The sequence below is a fragment of the Juglans regia genome, chromosome 7, assembly GCF_001411555.2.
Source record: "Juglans regia cultivar Chandler chromosome 7, Walnut 2.0, whole genome shotgun sequence".
In the NCBI taxonomy this organism is placed as follows: domain Eukaryota; kingdom Viridiplantae; phylum Streptophyta; class Magnoliopsida; order Fagales; family Juglandaceae; genus Juglans; species Juglans regia.
Window position 1 is genome coordinate 1,603,385 of NC_049907.1, and position 24,292 is coordinate 1,627,676.

General features: G+C 35.7%; 1 protein-coding gene across 7 annotated transcripts; it reads right to left on the reverse strand.

Moving 5' to 3' along the window:
- Window positions 1–1,399: 1,399 nt before the first annotated feature.
- Window positions 1,400–14,069, reverse strand: LOC109009103 (kinesin-like protein KIN-4A). Of its 7 annotated transcripts, XM_035691507.1 has the most exons (28): window positions 13,809–14,069; window positions 13,596–13,720; window positions 12,352–12,498; window positions 12,107–12,256; window positions 11,491–11,744; window positions 10,935–11,122; window positions 10,726–10,850; window positions 10,190–10,226; window positions 9,587–9,678; window positions 9,329–9,439; window positions 9,139–9,252; window positions 8,827–8,920; window positions 8,193–8,305; window positions 7,276–7,374; window positions 7,074–7,187; window positions 6,791–6,907; window positions 6,425–6,505; window positions 5,561–5,632; window positions 5,172–5,265; window positions 5,069–5,100; window positions 4,315–4,412; window positions 4,120–4,218; window positions 3,738–3,959; window positions 3,214–3,376; window positions 2,757–2,885; window positions 2,381–2,680; window positions 2,006–2,020; window positions 1,400–1,743 (listed from the first exon to the last, which is right to left on the reverse strand). In XM_035691507.1, exons 2-26 carry the CDS (start codon window positions 13,710–13,712, stop codon window positions 2,468–2,470), a joined length of 3,075 nt encoding a protein of 1,024 aa, XP_035547400.1. In that variant the 5' UTR covers window positions 13,713–13,720; window positions 13,809–14,069; the 3' UTR covers window positions 1,400–1,743; window positions 2,006–2,020; window positions 2,381–2,467. The 7 variants fall into 7 exon arrangements, with proteins under 7 accessions (XP_035547400.1, XP_035547404.1, XP_035547401.1 ...); XM_035691511.1 differs by having other exon boundaries at window positions 1,400–2,020; window positions 12,375–12,498; XM_035691508.1 differs by having other exon boundaries at window positions 1,400–2,020; window positions 8,827–8,911.
- Window positions 14,070–24,292: the final 10,223 nt, after the last annotated feature.

The window sequence follows — 24,292 nt, forward strand, 5'->3', positions numbered from 1 at the left end:
AACTATATATGAAATATATATATATATATATATATATATGCTATCATATTAAGTATATGTATTAATAATATATATAAGCATATAATATATTGTTATTTTGGATAAATATCAACTAGTTAGATATTAGTTATTTATAAATTTTTTAAAATTTTATAATTCAATATAGATTCTACTTGTTAGTTGTATAAATGTAATATTAGATTTTTTATTTTTTTATTTAATTTATTAATTATTAAATCTTATTAAAAAAAACAGTTCGAGCTCAAACTCGGCTCGACTCGAATTCATTTGTGGGAAGCTCGAGCTCGAGTTGAGATGTTAGCTTATCGAGTCAAGTTCGAATAAAGAATAAAAAAAAAAAAAAATTGAACTCGAGTATTTTGAATTGAGTCGAGTTCGACAAGTTAAAGACCAGCTCGACTCGACTCGATTCGACTCAATTACAACCCTACTAGATATTAAGTCAAGCCTAATCCATAAACCAGTGATAGAGACAAAACAATGTACTTGGTCTACGTTTAGGCCGAAGAAGCCACGTTTGGGATCACAAAGCCTTTCTCCGTATGCTTTTAGGCTTTGTCCAAATCGTATGCATGGCAAATGAATCCGAGAATCCACAACCCAATCTGACAATTTTCATGTGCCAAGCAGAGACACATTGACAGATCCCTCTTTTTGGTCAAGAAAGCATCAACGTTTGTCCTTTGAATCTGTGCACAGAATAAAGAAAGCAAGCCAAGGGGCCATTTCTTTTTTTTTTTTTTTTTTTGATAAGGATGGCCCAGAATTTGGCGTGTGTTCATCCAAAGGTTGGGAAAGTAAATGGCTCTCCGAAAGAATGACAAGATCTCATCTAAAATGAACCGTCAGCACAATACCTCCCTTGTGATTTATGCGACGACCGAATAATAGTATATAAAAACCCACCTCATTTTGAATTTTTAATATATATATATATAATACCATATTATATTAAAGCATCAGAAAGGAAGTTGTCAGATAAAGTTGTGAAATAATTTTTTTTTTTTATAAAAATGCCCACTAATATTAGTTTCTCTATATGCATGTGCAAAATATATAATTTTACATATTAAAAAAAATTCTCACATTAAATTCTGTATTTTTTAGTTAAATAATAAAATATTATTATTTTATTTTTATATTTTATAATTAGCACCCACTGCAAATTTTATCATTTAATAGCTATTTTTGGGAAAAAAACATTCTAGTGCGTTGGAGAGAGAGAGGAGAGAAGGAGAGAGAAGTAAAAAAATAAAATTTAGAGAGTGAACAGTAAATTTTCAAATTTGTAGAAATACTGTTTATAGCTATACAAATTTTCAAATATACATAATTAAATATGTAGATGCATATGCAAATGTATAATCCAATGGTAGTGCTCAAGTACTCATTTGTTACTAGTGATAGACAAATTGTAAGATCAATTCCAGCTGAGTTTATGATTCTATGTACTTTTCACTTAAATAAATCTAATCAGTCCTGCTGTGCATCACTTAAGTTAACGACTGTATGTACATAAGAACGAAGTTTGGGGGAATCATTTACATGAACTTTGACTTTTGCCTCGGTAGAACAGTTCGTGTAATTCTCTGAGATTTTTTGTTTTTGGGGTCAAGAATCAAGATGATATTAGATTCCTGAGTTTGTTAAAGTCAGTCCAAGCTTGGAAGTTCTAACTGGGCTTGTTCGACTCTCCTTGATCGTATTCTTCACCAAAGCTATCTACAAAATACAAGGGAAGAAGAAAAAAACATATCGTCATGACGAAGTAACACCACAGAATTTAACTTCCAGCATATCCAATGCTCTCTCTCACTCAGGTATCCACATTTTCCTACTACTTTCGTGGGAGGTGAGCCTGCCAGCCTGAGAAATGCTTCTGACGTAATCTTCACCAATCAAATCCAGAAAATAACCAAAGATACCAAAAAATTCCATTAATGCTTCCACCAAAATACCAAGGAAAATGCCAATGTCCTCTTACCAATTTATGAGATGCCTGCATGCACAACAAATGAATAAAAGATGAAGTTCATTGATGAGTATGAACTTCCACAGCAAGTGGAAGTGGTCTGGTTGAAACACTACATGGTGGACAAGTGAGTTTGGTCACCCGAGGTTGCAATAGCAAAATGCACATATTCAAGAAGTAATATTTTTCATTGAGAAAAATGATGCTTCGGCAGTATGCTAACATCAGGGATATTTATGTAGTCAGGATAATAACAAAGTCGTTTAATTTTTCCTTTGAAAGACATTTTAAATTCATGAAACTATAAATCTGAAACTCTAAAGGAATAAATCCGTCTGTCCTGGTACCAAATTTGACAGGTTTGGAAAACAAGAAGAGAAAACTAACCAATCGACGTTCCCACCGACCCATCTTTTGGATCCCACAGGGCAGCCCAGCCGTGCGCCAAAAGAAAGCTGATGAGTATTGGAGTTATCACATGCTATCAACCAGAACCGGTGGGCGAGGCCTTGACCTTATGATTGTCTCATCACAATGCTTGATCCATTCTGAGAGTCTCCATGGTTTTTGCCATCTCCATTTGAACTGCAGTAGCCACTGGTGATGACTTCTCTTCCACCTCCAGAGTTTCGCAGCTTGTCCCACAGCTGCTAGTTTCTTCATTGACAGTTGTCCTACAGGTACCATCTGCAGCGAGAACCATCTCTACTTAATCAAACAGGAGGGAGATAACCCAATAGACAGCATGAGAAAGGTGAGCTACCTTTTGCATCTGGTCCAGAAATGTTGCCGACTCCCTAACAGACCCATTAACAATTCCGGGTGTAAATTTTAGTTGCTTTGGTACTGGAAGCGACATGGGGGACAAGGGGCCACTCATATCATCCGCCAACTGTTTTAACAAAGTGCGTGAATTGCATTAAGAAGTGTCAAGACAACATTCAAAACTGGAAGAGTCAATTAGAGTAACAGTATTTGATCGTAGAGTTAATTTCTGACTTTTCGAGTCTCAAGAAACCAGTGTACAGAATTTAGCCCAAATTATGATTTTTAAATGGGCAAAGGAACTTAAGGTACTAGAAGTTTGTATTTTAGTTAATATGGGCACCATGAAAACTAATCCTACTCTATTTCACTATTGTAGATTTGCATTCATGTCTACTATGAAACAAGATGTTCAAGTTTAGAGATTACAATGCAGTTTAAGAAGATGGTCTCACCGAAGCTGATGAACCCGAGTCAACTGCAACAGCTTGTTCCCTCGCTTGTTGCTCCTTTATGAGTTGTTTTCTCTGTGCTTCACTCTGTTGTACAAGAAATACAAGCTCCTTCAGCTGCTCTTTCGTTTCCTTAATCTCCAAGTTCTTTTCCCACAACTGGCACCTGTTGATAAAAAAATGTAACTGCTAACATAAACACTTCAAACTTGAAATCACTTGCTCCAGTAGAAGACTCTAACATCCAGAATAAGTGCCCTGTTTTTTTTTATAAGTAGAATAAGCTCTATGATTAACACTTCGGCTGAACAAATACCACAAATTAGCTCAAGAAGGAATGGACTTGTTGGTAAATAAAAGTTTGTGATGGGCTTTCAGCACAGAGTTTAGCCTATCAGCTCCAATATACTTGGGCAAATATCAAAATGTATTTTATGTTGGTTTTAATTGCCAGATATAGAAGCCAATTTTTTAATAAGTAAATAAAGGCAAAATCTATCAAGCTTCATGCCAGGTTGTACAAGCACCTTGCTTCTGCAGCGGCATCAAACATGTATTGAAGCAAGTTCTTTGCATCTCCCATTGAGCGCAAGTGATTCCAACGTCCACGACCAATTGAGGCACGCTCCCTTTCTTTTGCTTCTGAAAGCTGTGTGGCCATTGCCATGAGTGCATTGGAAGACATGCTAAGCATGTTCTCCAGAGAAACTATCCTTGCCATTCTTGCATTTGGTGACATGGATAACAGTCTAATTGGTTGGATAGCAAAAGAATGTAAGAAAAATTATTTGTATCATCCACACATAGTGGTGAAATTCCATACAACATATATCCTATACATACACAAAAAGTAATCATTCACGACCAGTGGGATGAAAAGCTTAAGGAGATGATGTCATAGTTATATACCTGGAATATCCATTCTTCCCTCTTGGGGGACTCTGCCCATTAAAAGAAAACTGATCCACTTGTTTCATTAAGGCCAACTCTTCTGCCAGTGCAGCTTGTCTATACAATAATTCCAAAGAATGAGCTAATTGAAGACATTTGAGAAAGCTTGCTTAAGTAGGGAAAATCTAAAAGAAAAAATTCCTGAATACATACACTTGGCTTTGCTTTTCATATTCAAAACGAACTTCATGCACATTCACCATGACTTCTAGCTCATGATCGAGCCACCTTTGCAAAGGTTTTTCATTTCCCTAAAGATGCACAATTCATATTAATTGGTCCCTTGCAAAATGTATAGCAGATGTAACATTAATTGAAGTCAGGAAAGGGTTGTCTTTGCTGGCCATGGGTCATGTTTAAATTCTCTAGTCCATTGGTGATCATTTAGAAAGAACCTCTAAATCAAACCCTGTTAGAATCCATTGAAATGAATGTACTTACTTGCTCATAGTTAATATAGGTTTGATAATTATGCATCACTTTATATGTCTTTTTTATTGGCACTGAGTGTCTGAGAACAAAGTCTCGACTAATCCTACTGTTGCACAGGCCATTAACAAGGGGTTTCCCGCAAGTGCACCCCGGGTAATTCATGGAGAAGTTCTCCTAGTACAATGGCCCCTAAAAATTGTTTGCACCCAAGAGGATTCGAACCTTAGACTTAGAAGGAGCATACCATCAAGGCCCAAGGCCTTTACCACTTGAGCAAACCCCTAGGGGTTACCATATATGTATGTTTGACAATCAAAAAGATATTTCAAAACGTGAGTGCAGCTGGTATCACATTGATCATAACTGTCTTCTAGGAACCCAGCCCAGCCCAGCCCCAAGCAGTATATAAACTTGTTGCTGGTGTTTGAATGGATGTTGCCAATTTACAAATTGCACTATGGTACAGATCATTTACCTGTCCAATCACTGTATGTCCCACATATGTCCCTGAAATACACAACAAAAGATCAGAAAGGGAAAGTATCTAATGACAGAATAATTTCCAGAAAAATATTCACCAGAATGGTCACGTGCAGCAGGCTTACGAGCTTCTAACAACTCTTTCAGTCTTCTAGTAGCCGTAGCAGCCTCTTCTGTCTTCCTTTGAAGAACCTGGGGAAAAGATTTTTTTGATAGGAAAAAATTATAGTGATTAGTCACAGATAACAACCACACATATCAATCAGCATGAGAAAATTTTCGTTTATATTCTTTTGGCCATATATCTATCTTCTATGTTATTGTTCTTTATCTAACTTTGTTTTCCCTCTAGAGTAGACTCATGCTGATGGTTAACTAATTGTTCTCCAACTTTTCCATACATTGAGAGAGAGAGAGAGAGAGAGTTGGGTCCAAACTTGGGTTGCATTGAAGCATTCCAACAAAAACAGTCGGATCTAACTTTTACCATTTTCTGGCGCTGATTCAGTGATTCGAGTTTATGTCGTTCATACTCGTTTCTCCTTCCCTCCTTCCTTAGCTGCTTGAAAACAAATTTAAGAAAAACAACTACAGTAAATAACATAATCACACAAACAAAGCACGAGTTTTAATATATCAAGCATGACTATAAAGTACATAACCACAAGAAAAGCCGGAACAAGGTGGTTAAAAGAGCACGACATCATGGTACAAAGTATCCATTATGTGGAAAGGTTCAACCCATTGGAAATTTCAAAAAAAGCATGAAAGTTTGAAAGAAGTTCCAACAAACATCAGAAGAACTAAGAAACATGGAAAAAGCTTGCTAAGGTGCCCTCCACATACCTAGTAACACAACAGCATAAAACCATAAGAAAGCATTAAAGACATAGACAATGGCAAACATCTTGCCATCTACAATATTAAGGTTTTGAATGACTTCTCAAGAAGAAAAGAAAATCCTAATAATGTCTGAAGATTTCAAATTAGTAGCCCTTTAGAAGTATATCTTGATAAGGAGACAGAAATCTTGGCAAGTTTCTGTTTCAAATGTCCTTTTTAAGTTTAGAAAAAATTAGGTTTCTTATTAATATATTTCTATAGGTAGGTTTTTTATTAGCATATTGGAACATCTTTTGAAAGCACTTTAGTATTCTACACCACATGCAATAAACATTTTTAATAAAGATGGGCTCAATTGAAAATCTTGCATCAGGTGAAACCCAAATGTATATCCAATGCTTCAGATTTCCAGTTTGTGGCAAACGACAGTGGAATACATGAAACATGATATCTCCAAGAAACCATAAGAAAGTAAGCAAATGAAGTTTTTGATTATGAAGTGAAGCACCTGAAGCAATTCCTTTTCACGAGAGGTCTTCCATTGTCGAAACTGTTCTGCCACCTGTTTCATCTTATGCTGCAACTGGACCTAGAACATGGATGGAAAACAAGCAAGACAGAACCAAAAAGCATGAGATATCATAAAATTGGATGTGTGATTTTTTTTTTTTTTGGAAAGGTAAGACAAGTTTTATTTCAGAACAAAAGAGAGTAAGGCATATGATCATGAGAACCAAACCAGCCCTGTCAGCCTTAATACACTAAGAACCAACCACTGAGAAATCCAAATTCACATGACCTAAACTCTAATTTTTTTTGACAATTACGATGACCTAAACTTGGCAATTCCTAAAATGAAAACCAACCAACCAACCTTTTGAGCCTTGATACACTGTATTTCCGCTTGCAAGCGCTTTGCTGCTTCATCACTTTTTTGTTTTTGCTTCAAAAGTTGGACCTGGCTTTCCTGTTTTTTCTTAAGATCTAGAATCTTTTTTTTTTTTTTATATAAGAAAAGACAATCCTTAAGATCTAGAATCTGAAGCTTGTAACAGAAAGTTTACACATCAATCAATAGTCCCATTTTCAAAAACAGAACAGGACTTAGTTATGATAGTTTACATGGAATTAAAAAAAAAAAAATGAATGTCATTAACCTGTGCTTCAAGTGCTTTAAATTTTTGAGCTTGAGTTTCTTGCATTTTTGGTATCCGTCCATCAAAATTAGCAGCAAGATTCTCAACTTTTGCCAACAAACAATCCCTTTCTTGCTGAATTTATGCGATTGAACATCAGCCATAAAAGTGAAAGCATAGTGGACAATAGTAATTCATGAACATATATATATATATATTTAACCTGCATGATCCTTTTCTCTTCCTCAAGTTCCAAGATCTTCTTACCAAGGCGCTGCTTGAGTGCTTCAGTGTCAACTCCCCCAAGAAGTTTCATCTCAGACTGCACAAAATATAGCACATTTTAAAACATAAAAAAAGGTGTTTAAGATATTTACAAGCCGCCAATTTGATGTCAGTCCTCAGGTCCCATCATACAGTGTAGTCGACACATACAGAATTGCATACATGCCAATATGGAAGCCAGGGTAAAATCTATTTTTTTTTATAAGTATGATAAAATTTTATTAAAGTAAGTTATTCGGCATAGCCCAAGTACACGGGGTATACAAGAAAGAACACCTAATTACAAGCTAGGATCTAGAAAAAGAAACAAGGAAATCATGAAAATTTTCCCCATCAAGAACAGTACCAGAAGCCCAAAGGAAAAATATATGGAAGAAAAAGCCTCCAATCTCTTCCAGCGAGCATTCTCTGTTAAAACCAAGTTACTTCTAAAGGGTAGAAGTGGCTTTTTCAGATAAGCAAAACTATTGAGCCTTCATTAAAATTCCATTTCCAAGGTTTTGTATTTTATTTTTCACCTAGGATAATCACATTTTGGAATTTAATCTGTAAAGGTTAAAAGAGAGCTTGCCAAAGGTAAGGGCCCCAAATATACATTTGAAAATTATCTGAGTGGCCAATGTGTTTCTCCTGCAGCAGACTGAAAGCCCAAGAGGCACAATGCAGAATGCATCAAACATAACGTTGGCTCCGTACGACAAGGGTTCAGGATTTCCTTCTGTCACCACTGTTTTTTTTTTCCCTTTTGCAAACAATCATTATGTCAAACATGCGTATTGGCTAATTCTTAAGTATTCCCTTTAGAGCCTACAATTTATATACATAAAAAGCATAAAAGAGGCAAATAAATTAAACCTCTTTCTGTTCCAAGAGTTCGTTCAATTCATTCAACTCTTTATCCATGGTATCTTGCAGAAGTGCATGCTCCCACTCTTTAGTTACTTCATCAAATTCCCTCAAATTTTCACCTGCAGAAATGAGAATAAAACACGATCATTTGAAGCATTGGACTAGCAAACAAAAGCATGATTCATGTAACAGAAGAAACCCGTTACCCAATCCCCACACACACACACAACAACACAAGAAAAAATAATTAAACAAGAAGAGAGATTACATTGGAGGATGCAATGGGACAATTTGGTAGTTTAGGGTTGCACATTGCAAAGTGCTGTTAGTGGGAGTGTAAAGAGTATTTTCCCCTTTTCGTTAAATGATCACAACAAACTCTAATCAATTTTATATCTGTAGATGCAATGCATTGAAGCACAATCAAGCCAATAATCCACATCATTCTTCTTAAATGATTCAAACTAACAGCAAAATGAGTGAAGTACCTGTTTCAATTTCAACCATATCATGACAGGGATGCTAGTTAATTACTAATTAAATGGTCCTAAGGGTGCACCATATTGAATGCTTAGTCAAGCCTACAAACAATCATTCTTCTAAGATTGCCCAAACTATAAAGCAAAAAATCAGTGGTCACCTGATATGGCTTCAACTATCTGATAATCAGATAAGTCCATGCTCTGCAAGCCCCTCTTAAGTCCATCGCTTTTTGTAATACAGATCTGGATTTCCTTAAAAAATAAAAACACTGGGTAATGTAGATACCAATGCAGAAACTTTACTCAAATATGTTATTAGAGGAATAGAGTGAATATAAATACAGCCACATTCTACTGATACCAAGAAAAATACAGGCAATTTACTCCATACAATTATGGAAAGGAAAGTTTTTGGGGAGAAAAATCAAAACAAAGAAGAAGATAAAGAATTCGAATGTCTATTAACATACTTGAGCATCTATTTCATCCTGCTGTATGACGCCGCATCTGCTGCGGTATTCATGGAGTTCTTGAAAAATGTTCCTATTGGTAGCCTCAAGCCAACTGATCCGATCCTTAAGGACCTATACAACCAAAATAACATATAATGCAGCAAACACTATGACCAAACAACACTTCTGTATGGTACAAAGTAAGTACCTGCACTTCATCTGATGGCACTCCTTCCCCACGAGCATAAAGCTCTGCCTGTAAGTACTTTAACTGCTGCTGCATCTTTTGCATCTCATTGGATATTATATCTCTATTAATCTGCAGCCAAAAAAAAAAAAAGCATCAATGTTTTGCTCCGGAGTATATGGATCATAAAACCTGATAAAGTTTCCTCACATAAATCTTGAAGAACATGATGGGATCAGCTAAAAAACGAGTCATAACAAAGTCATCTAACAAACTTACAACAGGCTTATTTTGAATATTGCGAGCACGATTTGCATATTTGAGAGTAATAAGACTTTCCTCAGCATTGATGTCAGCAGGACTGATGCAAGCTGGAACAAGGATCATAATTAGTTCAATTTATAATAAAGGAGAAGTCCAGATCAAAAGGTGTAAAAAATAGGAAGCACACACAATACAATTTCCAGAAATAGGGTAAAAAAACCTGAAGTGAATGACACCTAGGGCAAAAAAAAGAAGTGGGGCGGGTGCAGTTTCTAAATTTTCTGGAAAGAAGAGAACATATCACATTTTGGAAAAGGATGTTTCTAAGGCAAGATTTAGCTGCCATAGCAAAAGGTGTAAATTGAATTACACCTGTTTCAAAAGAAATCAACCAAAGGCAACGATTATAAATTGTTGGCAACAATCCTAAAGGTGTAAATTGAATTCTGACAGGTGACCACCAAAACATATGAAAACTAAGGTGAAGAAACTCGCTTCTATTCAATCCTTTAGCAGGGCAACTCAAGAATATAGATCTGTGTCTATATGGGAAACTACAATACAATCACGTCCTTGGACCAAATTTTTTGAACAATTAAACAGTCACTTCGAGGTTACCTATCATGACAGTTTTGCTGTTTCCACCAAGTGAATCCTGCCAAGATGCAGAAAAGAAATTGAGTCTGACAAGTACGACAGAAGAACAAGAAAATAGAGAGAAAGAAAAGAACATGAAAAAATTGATAAGTTGAACTTAATTTTAATCTCTAGTTTAGTTCTAATGGTAAATACCCATATTTTTCCTTATTTGTAAGACCAGAAAATTAACTGTATAACAGTATATTAAGGATTAAACCAAAATATTTAAAATCGCCATCAACTGAAGATCTCAACAAGCTATCTCAATACTCAGCAAATCTGGTTGGTAAGGAGATTTAAGGTAATCAAATCCTTCTAGGCTAACATCACTGTATCTGGAGAGTATTTGTGACTAACAAATGTTGAATCTGTCTCTCCCTAATTTTAAATAAGTTTAAGATGTTTTACTTAACTTATGAAGACATTTGTCATACTTTCCTCAGCTGAGATAACATATCAATGACAAAGATAGGATCTCAGATATAACATATAGATCAACATAATGTTAATCCAACCTGCAACAATCGAGTTAGTTTACTGTCTCGGTAAGGGACATGCACACCCTCTTTCCGCTTTTTCTCGTCACCCAGTGCACTAATGACGTTACCAAGGGCAAGAAGACCCTTATTAATGTGTATACCTATTCACAGAGACAAAATTTAGAAATTCCATTCTATTAAGATATAAAAGCACAATAGGAATATCAGTAAGCAGTTTTACAAACCTTCTTTAAAACGAAGACCATCAGAACCTGTCCTTTTTGCTCGTTCAGATCCAGCGAGATCTACCAGATGGAGCTTTGCACAAAAATACTCTTCACCCATTTCCTCATCCATCATGTCATTACGAGGAAGAACCAAACGTAATTTCTGCATCTGCTCTAATGTGATTGTGAAGATGGCGTGTGACCGACTAGTACAAACATGTAAATGAAAACCATACACCATTAGATTATGAAGATTTAATCATAAGACATAACCCCAAAATAATCAACAAAAACTTTCTTAGCAAAATGAGCGAGTGCTTACTTTTAACACAATATCTTTCATTTTACATTTATGCGTCATCAAACAAGAGTTGATGACGAGCCTATGGAATCAATATCAATGACATTGGCAATTTTACTTGGTAACAATGACTATGATGAGATACCTCAACCCAGCTCTGCAACAAGCTGATCACTGGAGAAGTGAACGTTTTCATTGTTTGCACATATAAATGCAAAGTTGATTGCATAAGTTGGCATCTAAACTACAATTAGGCAGAAAAGGCAGTTTTACCTGGACTGGTTGTTCATATTTGTACTCCCAGTTGCCCTGCTTAAAGAACCTTGCTCCAGACAGGTTGCCATTTCTTGTAATGTAGTAACAGTAACTTCAGTTGATCCAGCAAGTGTTATAGCTCCTTTTGATGTTTCACGAATTTGAATCAGCTGCCTACCGTCAATAGCAACTTTTCCAGCATGTCCTTTAGCAGTATCCAATTTGCTAATAGCTACAGAATCCAGCAAGTCCCTTACTTCTTCCTTGAGAATCTTCAAATTCAATCATTCTAATTATTTTCTAAGGATATCAGGAACTAGAGGAATCTACAAAAAGAAAATGGTCAACCTAGACATTGTATCACACTTGCATATCGACATACTGTCTCAAGGTGGAATCTCTTCAAAAAGACCAATGGAATAGTTTTTCAGAAGAATTGGAACCAATTATCTCTTAGGTCAAATTTATAAATCAAGAAAGCTTAAGAATTTCCCATTCTATTTCGTTTTGGGCCATTGAGTATAATTTCAAGTGGGAAATAAGTAGCTTCAGAGGGAACTATTGTGTTCTAAAGTGCATGACTGAGGGAATACCCAGGTATTAAGCCTAAAAAAACAACCATATAATGAATGACCTCAATGAAAGAAACATGCAACTGGAATTCAGTTTGATGATTCAATGTTTTGATCTTGTTGAACAGTGCATTCATAACTTGAGGAATAAGTCCTGTCTGGCAACCATCCTTGAAGCTAGTCCCCATGGTATACGTTTTCCCAGATCCTGTCTGCAGCATACATATATGCCGATAATCAATAGAAATGAGACATGATGTGAGGTCTTGCTCCATTTAGAACATTTTATGTACAGGATAGAGATTACCTGACCATAAGCCAGTACAGTACCATTATATCCTTGGAATAAACCATCAACAAGTGCAGCAATGCATTCTTCAAACATGGCAGATGAAGGAGATCCACTGCTTCCATAGACATGATCAAATGTAAAGGAATGGGTGCCAATTTGTACCTGCTCCACGGAAACAACTAAGATTCCATTCTCGGAAATGTAGGTAGAAAAGAAAATGTTGCACGAATTATCAACATAAAATATTTCAAATAATTGCAAAAATAAATTGAAATAGGTTCCCCATAAATTATGCTGCATTAAGGCCACATAATGTGCCTTAGCATTTTCCATTTTGAAAATGAGATATCATGTCAGCAAGTAACACATACACATTTCACAAACTGAAATATGCACCTCTATTATCCACTCTTGTATTAATTAAAGTCAGTACAGAGAGATTACAAGATTTGTATCAGGGCCGCATAAACAAACCATATTTCAAATCTCATATACAGGTTCAAGTATGCAAGTGCATTAAATGTTTCGTTCTCAGCACAGTATACACAAAGTGAAAACGTGTTGGCCAAAAATGATCATCAGATCAGGGTAATGAGAAACTACTCGACAACCTACGGTTCAATAAATTAAATTGCCTTGGCATAAAGCAGAACGGTGATAAGTAGAAATCAACACTCATGCAGCAGAGCTCAATTTGTGAAACTACGGTTTGGTTTAGATGAGCGGCGGCACACGCCATTGACCCCGACTAAAATTGGCATAAATACTTCAAAAGGAATATTTACACATGGGCAGGAGGTGGCACAATAAAAAGAGGTTGCATGCCAAGTATTTAAGATTATATCCAACTACTACTTACCCATTTTAGGAAATTTATATTTGCCAGTGAAACAAGTGTACATACAGAGATTCAGAGAATAAGGAAACAGATTGTACTTGTTCTGAAAACAGTACTAGCAACAAGGAGACAGAATGATTCTTCAATCCTCCAAGTTCTCACCCCAAAACCAATTGAGAAAATGCATAAATATGGAAAAAAGAAATAACAAACTAAATACAAGCTACAAACGCCAATAGACTAAACCAGAAGCTAGAAGTCGAAAACATCTAGAATTCAATAGATTCCGCGCCAAACGAAAGAAAAGGTGTTAACTTTTAACCTTAGAGGAAAAAAAGTCCACATGCTAAAATATAGAACATAGCAGCTTCCAGTTCAATAATCCCCAGTTACTCTCGGGAGGCAAAAACATGCAAAGTACCTGATTTTTCCGGGGTGTAACATTAACGCATTCTTTACAACCGTGAAGGCGTTCATCGGCGATAAGGGGACGTATATGAACCGCAACCTTGACACAACAATTCTCAGGAGTGTCCATGCGTTGCACTGTGAATAAAAAAAGATGGAAATTAAGGTGGTGGGTTTTTAACTTTCGAGAGAGAGAGAGAGAGAGTGAGAGAGAGAGGTGGCGGACCTGGCAATGGTTGTTCGAAAAGAGGAGAAACAGAGCGGGAGGAGCTAAATGCAAAGCGCAATAACAAATCAACGACTATTACCACTTCAGTTTTTATTTCAACTCTTTCTTCCTTGCTCTACACACTCACTCAGTCCCCCCAAAGGCCACGGTGGTGGTGTTGGAAGTTGGAACACTTCGCTCTCATTCGTTTCCTATATTGTCCTCAGCTGCACTTCAAGCATCCCCTCTCTCTCTCTCTCTCTCTCTCTCTCTCTCCCCTTCTGTTTGACTAGGTCCTGGTTCTTTCCGCCAACTGTGAAGCTGCAGTCTCCCACGTCCAACACCAACTTCTCCTTTTTTTATTTTTTTCTCTTTTTTTTTTCTCCCTTTTGAGGGAAAATAAATTAAACTGCGAGACAGCTTTCCTATTTTTTTCACTTTTTGAGTTATTTTCTCCCTTTTTTTTTTCTCACTCTCATTTCGTACTAATATTTTTAAATAATTTATTACGTATCAATTATTATTTATTTTCATATTTTATATTTATAATTTTTTTTATAAAATATGTAAATATTTTTTATAAGATATATATAAAATTATTTTTTATAAAATATAAAGTGTAAAGTGATAAATAATTATTGATTAGAAAAAATTTTTAATTTTTAAACTAGAATCTTTAAAGAAAGAATTACTGAATGGCCTGATAGGGGCAAAAAAATATTGAAACTTTAAAATCTAAAATTTAGAGAAATGAAGACTCAGATGACAATGATGAGCATCAATATTATCAATGGCATGTTTATATTATCTTAGCTCAAAAAACTTTAAAAATATATAAATAATAGACAATATAATATTAATAGCTTATTTTCTCTTATATTAAGGGTTCTCTCAACCTGGAACAGCATCTTTTATAATTGTTGACATCATTAAATATTACGAGATTATTATATTACATCTATTTTTTTAATTATATAAAATATATAATTAATATAGATAATGCTCCTTTAACAAGAAAAATGGTGACCACCTCCTATAAAGTTATGCTCTTCTTCGGCGAGACACCATCAAAATGTTGAATTCTTTTAACTCCAATTATGATACAAATCCATAATGTTATTCTATCATTTTTTTAAGTAATTATTTGTTTAAAATTTCTCATAAGTATGAAAATTTGATTACTTCTTGCCAACCATAATGCAATAAAAGAAAAGAAAATTAGTTTAAAAATATCAAGCGTTACAACTATAAAAATAAAATATCATAAAAATAAACCTCCTAACTGACATGACTTCATGTAATATGTTAGATTTATTTTATAATAAAAGTAATTTTATAAAAATAAACCTCCTAACTGACATGACTTCATGTAATATGTTAGATTTATTTTATAATAAAAGTAATTTTACAATCTAACATAACATATAAAACTACGTCAATTTCTGAATTTATTTTCATAAAATTTGTTTATATGAAATATCTTTGTAATTAAAATATGGCTGAGATTTTCAATTTTTAAAATTAATAATATTTGAGAGTAAAAATACAAGAGAGAAAATAACATTTTAAGTACCAACAAATAAAAAAGGGCATTTTGGACAAGTGTTAAAATAAAAAATAAAGAGCTAGCCAGTTATCATCCTCACACACTATATACTATATATTTTTTATTTTATTTTTATGTTTTTTTTAAATATTTTTTGTTTTATTTTTTTTAAATTAATTGAATTCTTCTGCTTATTATTTATATACCATATATTTAATAAAATAAAAAATTATGTATAGTATATAATATATAGTTTGAAGATAATAAGTATAATTTTTTAAAAAATAGAAAGGTTGGACGGAAAGCGACGGCCACGATCAACTTGACATAAGTAATAAGCAGCTTTTGGGCCCTTGCTCACATGGTCTCTTATAGTTTACCTCTAGGAAAGCAGGGGGTCCCCACAGTCCCTTTCTTTAGTCCCCGTTACTCCATTTTTTATTTTTTTTATAGGTAACTTTCCATTTTCTTCCACCTTTTCAGTCTTTTTTTTTTTTTTTTTTTTCCTTTGCAATTTTTTTTCAAACTCGATTAAATCATACTTATAAAACAACTTTGTTATTTTTCTATTGCCTCCATTATTACGAATTATGTAATTAATACTCCCATGTTTTTGTTTTGTAGTTCCTTTTTTTTTTTTTTTTTGGCCCTCCGAGGGTACTTTATTTCTTCTTTAGAAGACATCATATATGGCCCCATCCTAAAAAGAAAGAAATCAAGTGTTTGTTTGGAATTAGAGATTATTAAGAGATTAATTTGAGACATTAGAAATCCGAGTTTATTAATGTCTATATTTGTTAAATTTTTATAATAATACGAGCCGATACTATAAGAAAAATAAATATTTATAACGTATTATTTACAAAAAAAATAAACTTATTTTATAAAAAAAAAATTATAAAAATAACTAATCATAAATAAACAATTTTATTATAATACGAGTATGTATTCATCACCGAATTCATGTGTTTCACATGATTACTTGATGACCAATTACTTTACGGTACAACACAAGTTAAGCAAACTGCATGGTGAAACACAAGTAAAGCAAACTTTAATTTTCAGGCTTATAAACAGCTCAAAGGAACAGCTGCTTTGTTTTTTGTCTTATTCATTTATATAAACGTCAATGCAGGATATAAATACTATATCATGTGCTGACATAAGTAGCTTGCAGTTCTTTTAATTTCCCCCCGACGACGTTTCCTTGATATTATTGGTATACCCATAAATTAAATAACGATAGATCGATCAAACCTATATATATATATATATATGTATATATATATGCTTCTGTCTTTATATATATTATAATCAAATTGCTTATAATTTCTTTACGTTTAAACACAATTCAAGCAAACTGTTCTGCACATGATGACGGACCTCAACTATTTTAGTGATGTGATTTTCAATTTCCTTAATCCGGAAGATCAATTACCTAGACAAGTATTACAAAGATCTCAACCTCAACTACTCTCTCTCTCTCTCTCTCTCTCTATATATATATATATTATGTCATTCTGATCCCCATTTATTCTACGGCGCGTGTTAGCTTGTATACATGCATATATGGCAAGTAATTGACCAGTACGTTAATGATTTGATCAGCTTGCCCCAATTTGATTTGGATTGGTTTAATAGTTAATTTTAAGAATGTGATGATTAATTTAGTATAATCTTGTTAACAGTATTGTGGGTAATATATATATATAGAAAATGCTAAACGTATTTAAGAAAAACTTCCAAAAGATTTCTTTTTTCACATGTCAGTTATTGTTACGTTGAAAATTATGAAATTTAAAATTTAAAATTCAAAATAAATCTAACAAAATGAATTCTGTAAGTAAAAGTGTTAGTAAAAATATAAGTACATGTTACATGACGTGGCTAGAGCATAATGAAGAGAGGAGAAGGATCACAGCATGAAGGGTGTCTGAAAGATTGCGAAGGCAGAAGGAATTGGGGAAGGAAGATTCGAATGAACCTTAGATGACTAAGTATGGGTTTGGGCCTCATGGGATAGACGGAGGGAATAAAGTCACAGGCTTCAGCAATGCATGGAAGTGGGCTGGAACTTCAACAACTGAGCTTATTTTTCGTTCTCATTTATCTGATATAATAGTTTAGTAAGCCTATAAACTTTAAAAGGGCAGTTTAGTATTTTTACTTGTAATAGTACTAAAGGTTTGTCACTCTGACAGAGTTAGTCATGCTAATTTTCAGAACATTCTGTACCTTTCTAAATTTGGAGGTGCCTCCCTCAAAGCATGCCTCAGTTCTTCACTATTAATATACAGATTCTACAATTTCTGTATCATTTCTCCATCATCTTCCTTATTACATTCATATACTATAATTCATTTGTTACAAGTGGTATCCAGAGCCCTCGGTCCTCTCCTTGCAATGGCAGAAGGCACACGCTTCACACAGCTCTCGAGAGGGTTTTCATTCCTTCAAGAAATTAACTAAGAATCACATGAGGCAGACTGAATCTTAGTTTACTACCATTGGAGTCGAAATGCAAGCTGTAAGGAAACAAATGGAGGCCACGATGAACCAGTTTGCTGTAATGGCCTCAGATCTGTAAAATGCGAATATGCATAAGTCAACAAACATAAGTCACGCTGGAAATTCCAATCACAATGAACAAATGGTGCTACACACGGAGGAAGTGCATCCAAGAGCTATAAGGTTGGATTTCCCAACCTTCAATGGAGGAGACCCACACGATTGGTTGTACAAGGTGAATCAATTTTTCTCCTTTCATAATGCATTACCTCAGCATCGTCTGAAACTTACCTCATTCCATATGGAGGGCAAGGCCCTCATATGGTTTCAAGATCTTGATGAGTCGAGTGTGTTAACATCTTGTGATTAGTTTGTTAAAGTTTTATTACTTAGATTTGGCCCAAGTAGCTATGATGACCCCATGGAGCAATTAACTAGGCTCCGACAAGTATGATCTATTGAGGACTATAAGGCTTAGTTTGAGGCCTTATCAAACAGATTATGAGGACTCTCAAAACAGTACAAACTAAACTATTTTTTGAATAGCTTACGTGATGATATAAGGTTGACAGTCCGCATGTTTAATCCACACAATCTAATCTCGGCATATGGCCTTGCAAAGATTCAAGAAGAAAATGCTTCTTTAAACAAAAAATTCACTTCCAGATTCCTTAAAATTCAACCCCACCCAACCTGAACAACAAAAACACAATCCCAAAGCTATTGTACTTGTCCACAAAATTAGCCCAACCCAAATGAGAGATAGGCGTAAAAAATACCTATGTTACAATTGTGATTCCAAATGGCACACAGGCCATAGGTGCCAAAGCCCTAAACTCTACTTCATTGAGGAAGTGTTGGAGGATGACACTTTACTAGAAGAACCACCTGACATTGTGACATTCCAAACTGAATGTTCAGACTTGTCCAAAACTAAAAGGGAGCTTGAAATCCCATTTCATGCCATTATTGGCTCTCTTAATCCTAAGGCCATGAGGGTTACAACAAGTATTGGCAGCCAAGGGGTAACTGTTCTAATTGATTCTGGAAGTACACAACTTTCTAGATACTGCAGTTATATCACGCATTCCATTATCAGTTTTATCTAATGAAAAGGTGAAAGTCAAGGTAGTAAATGAAGATCAGCTTGAGAGTGAAGGGAAGGTGATGAGGGTCAATGTTAATATTCAAGGTGAGCTATTCTAGGTCAACATGTATTTGCTGGATCTAGTTGGATGTGACATGGTTTTAGGGGTCCAGTGGCTGCAAGGATTGAGATCCATTCTTTGGAATTTCTAGGAATTGACTATGCAATTCCAACACAATGACAGGGTTGTAACTCTTAAAGAGTTAAATGCTCAACACTTGCTTGAGGAAGGGCGATGCACAGGGCTAATAATATGGAGACTAAGGGGCTGCTACTGCAGTTAATTGAAGACTCACCAACAAACCAACCTCACCCTCTCCTTGAACCGATACAACAACTACTCACCAATTATCTAGATATCTTTTCCACCCCAAAATGCCTACCCCCTACCCGTACACATGACCATTCTATCACCTTACAACCTAGAACAAAACTCATTTCTGTGAAACCATACCGTTACCCCTACTTTCAAAAGGAAGAAATTGAAAAAATTGTGAAAGAGTTTATGGAATCAGGTGTCATTCGCCCATCACAAAGCCTCTACTCATCCCCATGCCTTTTGGTGAGAAAGGTCAATGAGACTTGACGATTATGTGTGGATTACAGGGCGCTGAACGACGTTACTATTAAGGATAAATATCCTATCCCAGTGGTGGATGAGTCAATGGATGAACTCCATGGAGCCAAAATTGTTTCTAAGCTTGATTTGAGGTCGAGTTATCATCAAATTAGGGTGAATTCAGAAGATGTCCCTAAAACTGCTTTTAGGACACACGAAGGCCATTACGAGTTCTTAGTTATGCATTTTGGCTTAACTAATGCACCATCAACATTTCAAAGCCTTATGAACCAGGTTTTTAAACCTATCTCCGTCGCTTTATTTTGGTATTTCTTGATGATATACTAATCTATAGTAGTGATATTGAGATGCACATATCCCACTTGAAAGCCACTTTTGAATTACTAAAATAGCATAAACTCTTTGCCAAATTGAGTAAGTGTTGTTTTGGTCAAGAAGAAATTGCTTATTTGGGCCATCTTATCTCAAGCCAAGGCATTAGAGTTGATCCAGATAAACTGAAAGCCATGGAGAATTGGCCTGTCTTGAAATCTATCAAGGCCTTGAGAGGGTTTTTGGGACTCACAGGTTATTACCGCAGATTTGTGAAGGGATACAATGCAATTGCAGTAAAGTTGACTGAATTATTAAAGAAAGACAGCTTTAAGTGGAGTATGACAGCACAATCTGTCTTTGACCAGCTCAAACAGGCCATGACTCAACTACCAGTTTTGCCCTTGCCTAATTTTCAGTTACCCTTTCTAATTGAATGTGATGCCTCCAGGGAAGCAATTGGGGCTATGCTAATGCAATAGGGGAGACCATCAGCTTTTTTCAATCAAGATCTAAAGGGCTGAGCTCTAGCTATGTCTACCTACAAAAAGAACTAATGGTGCTGGTTTCAGCAGTACAGAAATGGCGGCCATACTTATTGGGACACTCTTTTGTGGTCAAAACAGACCACCAAAGTCTGAAATTTTTGTTGGATCAGAGAGTGGGCACTCCAATGCAGCAAAAATGGATTTTGAAGCTAATGGGGTATGAGTTTTTGGTAGAATACAATAAGGGAGGGAAAATGTAGTGGCAGATGCCTTGTCTAGGCAGGAGTTGGATAATGAAGTGACTGTGACTCTAATTACACTTTCTAGTTGGGATTGGCTAACTGAAATTAAAGGCCTTTATGACTCGGATGCTAAAGTAAAATCTTTATTGTAAAAAAACCATGACAGAAGCTTACCACCTCATTATGTGGTCAAATATGTGGTCTTATTATATAAAAATAGAATCTATATACCAGCCAATACAGACCTCATTGACATAATCCTACACTTGGTGCATAACAACCCTATAGGGGGTCATTTGAGGTTTGATAAAACACTGCATAGGCTCACAAAAGATTTCTTCTGGCCTGGTTTAAAAAGAGACTTAAATTTTTTTCTAAGGGGTTGTGACACTTGTCAAACAGTAAAGGTAGATCACACACTACCTAGTGTACTTCTACAGCCTTTCCAAATACCATCCAGCCCTTGGACAGACATCTCTATCAAATTTGTGGATGATTTACCAACTTCTCAAGAATTTAATGTTTTATGGGTAGTAGTTGACATATTTACCAAATATGTCCACTTTATACCCATATCGCATCCTTATCCTTACACAGCTAAGGTGGTAGCACAGCTCTTTGTTAAGCATATCTTCAAGCTACACAGAATGCTTCATGCCATTGTCTCAGATAAAGACCCTACTTTCACAAGTAAATTTTGGAGGGAATTGTTCTCATTGCAAGATGTGCAACTGGTTTTCATCACTGCCTACCATCCTCAAACAGATGGTCAAACAGAGGCAGTAAACAAATGGGTAGAAAACTACCTAAGAAGCTATGTCAATGACAATCCTAAGGATTGGTCTAATTGAGTTGCTTTGGCTGAATGGTGTTATAATTCAACCCAGCATGCCTCAACTAAAATTACCCCATTTGAGGCACTGTATGGCTACATGCCTCCTAAATTGACTAGCTATCTACCAAACACAGCAAAATTAGTAGAAGTGGAGGTTACCTTGCAGCAACGAGATCAAATTTGGCACCTGTTAAAACAAAATCTTGTTAGGGCTCAGGAAAGGATGAAGAAATATACTGATGAAAAAAGAAATGAGCAACACTACTAGGTAGGGGACTATGTCTATTTACGATTACAACCATATCGACATTCCTCGATCCACTAGAAACAAAGCCTTAAACTGGCCCCTCGTTACTATGGTCCCTTCCAGATCCAAGAAAAAAACGAGCGAGGTGGCTTACAAACTCCAGTTACCTAACACAACACAGATACACAATGTTTTTCATGTGTCTCAACTAAAACAAACCCTAGCCTAGAATGTGAACCCACTTCCCATCCTACCACCAGTTAATTTCAAAGGTGTTTTGAAGTCAGAACCATAATAGATTATTACAAGAAAGATGAGAAAAGTAAAAAACTTGCCTTTAGCGAAAGTGTTGGTCCGCTGGCAAGGACAACCAGTGGAGGAGGCTTCATGGGAACCGTATTGACAACTGTACGAGGACTTCCCTCACCTTGTGGGCAAGGTTTTCTAAGGAAAGGAACGTGGCTAGAGCATACAGAATAGAGGAGAAAGGTCACGGCATGAATGGTGTCTGAATGATTAAGGAATTGGGGAAGGGAGATTTGAAGGAATCCTAGATGACTAAGTATGGATTCGGGCCTCATGGGCCAGGCGAATGGAACAAAGTCACGGGTTTCAACAACGCATGGAAATGGGTAGGGACTTCAACAGTTGGGCTTATTTTTCATTCCCATTTATCTGATGTAATAGTTTAGTAAGCCTATAAACTTTAAAAAGGCAGTTTAGTATTTTTACTTGTAATAGTACTAAAGGTCTGTCACTCTGACAGAGTTGGTTATGCTAATTTTCAGAACATTCTGTACCTTTTTGAATTTGGAGGTGCCTTCCTCGAAGTATGCCTCAGTTCTTCACTATCGATATGCAGATTCTACAATTTCTATATCATTTCTCCATCTTCTTTATTACATTCATCTACTATAATTCATCTGTTACAGTATATATAGCACTACTCTATACATACATATATATATATATATACTAGCAGTTGTATAACGAGCAAAGCACGTTTACCCATTTGCCTAATTGAAAATGATGTGTCCAAAAAAGTAAAATTGTTGAAAATAATGTTAAAGCTGTATGGAAGTTTCAGCTCTACAAATTAACCATATTTGACGATAGAGATCAATGCATGCATGTCATATTACCTCCAACTATGCAGAAGATGTAGTGAGCTCATATGAAGCTAATCCACCCTCTCTTTTCGTGCTCTCCTTATTTTTTTAAGTTAATTAAAAATATTATTAAATTTAAATTATGTTAAAAACTAATTATTTATATGGTTTTACTTTCTTAAAAATATTTAGCAAAAATTCATGAAATATTAATATTTTATAAATTAAAGTTGATTTTAAGTGTATGATATGGTATTTATATTTTAAATATCTATTTTAAGTTAGTTTAAATCTGTATTTAAAACTCCACCGTTGGATCCAATATGAAGGACTGAGATTTAATATCCCAAACCTAGCATTTTCCCCTCACTTTCTCTTTCTCCATCTTTCTCCTTCTCAGGCGCACGTCTTCCTTCTCTCTCACTCGATCTCCTCCCTCAAGCAACCCAGCGCCGCCATACGCCACCCTGCGGCGTCACCAACCACATCACTGGCTTCCCCTCAAGCCGACGACCAAACCCTACCGTTGAAGCCCCTTGGCAGCTCCTCCCTCACCCGCACTCGAGTAACCTGAAATGGGTCTCGACATACGGGTTCTCCACCTTTGCACCACCGCAGCTCAGCCCCAGCTCCACCAAGCACCACCACTAAGTTCCCCTCATGCCGTGGATCACTTCCATGGAACCCACCACCCATAGCTCCTCCCTAGCCCCACGCACGCTGCCCCTCTACACACACCAGTTTCTCCCCGTAGCGCCGCCGTTAGCTACCCGCATGCCACCGCACCACGACCACCAGCCTCCTCCTTCGCCGACAACCCCTCCGTTTCCTCCTTTCCTCCAACCAAAACCCCAGCTCCTCTCATGCCCTTTCTCTTCACGAGATCCCAGATCCACCGCCGTAGGACCACTAGGATGCCGCCGTATGCCACCTCTAGCAGCCATGACGTAGCTCCCTTACTCTGTTGTGTGGTGTTGTGTGGTGATTTTGTGATAATTTACGGTGATTTTGTGAGGAAGATAATTGTTGTGAGGATGTAGAGGGACATAAGTGGAAGAAGAAAATGTAACTGTTCACAAGTAGTACTGTTCATAACGAGATAGGCTCTTTTAAGCATAAGGAAATATATAATATGGTTTTGCATTGACAAGTACTTTTACCGACCTTGTTGCGCAAGCATGACCATGCAACTTATACAGTACTCAAGAGTAGTACTATTGTTTTTGCTCCAATTAATTACATCAATTCTGTAAAGGTGATATGAGTTTTGCTACATAACCTCCATCACACTTCATACTTCATAATTTTTTAAACTTTTAAAACTTTTTTTGAGTTTATTTTTTTAAAATTATTTCAAATTTTTTATTCATTATTTATATAATAAATATTTGATAAAAGAAAAAAATAATAAAAATTAAAAAAAATATAGAATATGAAATGTGAAGAGATTGTGAAGATTTATTCAAGTAATATATATATATATATATA